Source organism: Echinops telfairi, unplaced genomic scaffold (assembly GCF_000313985.2).
Source record: "Echinops telfairi isolate 266 unplaced genomic scaffold, ASM31398v2 ScPeMD7_53;HRSCAF=182, whole genome shotgun sequence".
Classification (NCBI taxonomy): domain Eukaryota; kingdom Metazoa; phylum Chordata; class Mammalia; order Afrosoricida; family Tenrecidae; genus Echinops; species Echinops telfairi.
This window is the reverse complement of record NW_022103951.1, coordinates 20,223,897-20,225,716: the sequence shown is the minus strand read 5'-3', so window position 1 is coordinate 20,225,716 and position 1,820 is coordinate 20,223,897. Positions and strand designations below refer to the sequence as shown.

At 61.4% G+C, this 1,820-nt stretch overlaps 1 protein-coding gene across 1 annotated transcript in view; it reads left to right on the top strand.

The window, feature by feature from the left end:
* Positions 1-606: 606 nt before the first annotated feature.
* Positions 607-1,820, top strand: part of STS (steroid sulfatase) — a 25,261-nt gene continuing 24,047 nt past the window's right edge. The window contains exon 1 of the mRNA XM_013008537.2: positions 607-624. Within this exon, the coding sequence (XP_012863991.1) occupies positions 607-624 (18 nt within the window). The remainder of the gene's footprint in view (positions 625-1,820) is intronic.

Sequence of the window (1,820 nt, the reverse complement as noted above, 5' to 3'; positions counted from 1 at the left end):
GGTGGGCTCTCTAACCGCAAGGTCCGAGGTTCGAATCCACCCGCAGCCCCACGGCCAAAAGACACGCGTGTCTGTGCCCATCTCGAGGGCCAGCCTGGGAGACCCACAGGGGGCTGCTCCCCTGTGCCTTGGCGGCCGCGGCTGTGTGGCAGCGACTTTGAGGTGCCTTGGTGGAAAGTTGAGCCACAGGAAGTGGAGGTGGAGGTGGTGGTGGGGGGCATGTTTTCAGTCTCAGATAAAGGGCTTTAGCCTCGGGGCGTTGTGAAATCCAGTGTCAAGAAGTGGCCCCAGGGACCTTACCTCCAAAGGTGTGCAGAGAGGTCAGGTGGCAGGGTGTGGGTGGGCCTGGGGGTGGGGGGCAGTGAGCAGGCACCACTGAGCTGGGAGAGTCTGGCTGCAGAGGGTGGGCACGCAGACAAGGGGGGACAGGAGCCTGTGGCCACGTCCCCAGGCAGAGGGGTCCCCAGACCAGGAGTATTCTGCAACTCTGCAGGCAGCCAGCTCCGGGGTGGGGGCATGTGAGAGAGGACCTCCCAGAGATCTCCCCGTTGCTGTGGGCTGTGGGCTCGCTCTTTGATCAGCACAGAGGGGAGCGACAGACCCGAGATGCAGCTCTGGGGTCCGGTGAGCAGGGTTTGCAAGCATCCCTGAGCGGGCGTTCAGCATTGTTTGCCCAGGAAGAGCAGGCTCCACCAGACAGAACCCGGCGGGGGTTGTGGATAAAGAGTGCACACCGGCTTGTATTTGCCGAGGGGTGGAGGGTTGAAAGCAGTCTCCAGCCTCAGGGTCTGGGGCTGCTCGGAGTCTGAAAGCCCCCCGGGGTGGAGGGGTGGCTTTCATGAACAGAAATGCAGTTTCTCTCGAAGCCACTCCGGGCGGGACGTGGTGTCAGTTCTGACCCACAGCGGCCCAGCAGAAGGGAGGTGAACTGCCCTGTCAGGTGTCAGAAACTAAGACGTGAGGGACGCACAAGACCTCACCTATCTGGTGGGTTTCAACTGCTGACCTGGTGGCCAGCCAAACCCCAAACCCCCTGCCTTTGAGTGGACTCTCTTTGAGTGGACTCTGTCCTAGCGGCCGTGCAGGACGGAAGGGTAGCAGAACAGACCTGCCCGGGGGTTTTCGGGGTGTCAATCTCTCTCAGAGCAGAAGGCTCATCTTTGTCCCAAGGAGCGGACGGTGGGTTGGAACTTCCGCTTTTGCAGTTAGCAGCCCAGGAGTGACCCACCAGGGGCTGGGGAGAAGGAGCTTCACCCAGAGTCAACAGAGAGGGCGTTGCCACCCACCAGAACTCCGCTGAATCCTCTCCACCACCAGGCCCCCTTTTCTCACCGTTGAGGGAGCTGGCAGCCTGACTTCAGGGTGTCAGCTCTAAGGGGGAAATTCTCTCTCTCTGGGCTCTCAGAGAAGCCCACCCTCTGGGCTCTGGGGGAAGGCTTGTTTCTCTGCCTCTCTCTCTCTTGGGCTCTGGGAGAAGGCCCTGGCACCCTCCCTCTGGGGTCAGTGGGAAGCCCCCCCATTTGCCTGCTGTTCCTCTTCGATCTCAAAGAAGGACTCCAAGCCCACCCCTCACCAACGCTGCCTCCCGAGAGCAGCGAGGACAGCCCCTTCCCAGCTAGCTTGCTGACCCCAGACCCGGCGGGCCAGCCTGGCAGCAGGGCCTCTCTCAGGGCAGTGGTTCTCAACCTGTGGGTCGCCACCCCTTTGGGGGTCCAACGTCCCTCCCACAGGGGTTGCCCGATTCATCACAGTAGCGAAATGACCGTCATGAAGTAGCAGCGAAAATAGTTTTATGGTTGGGGGTCACCACCGCATGAGGA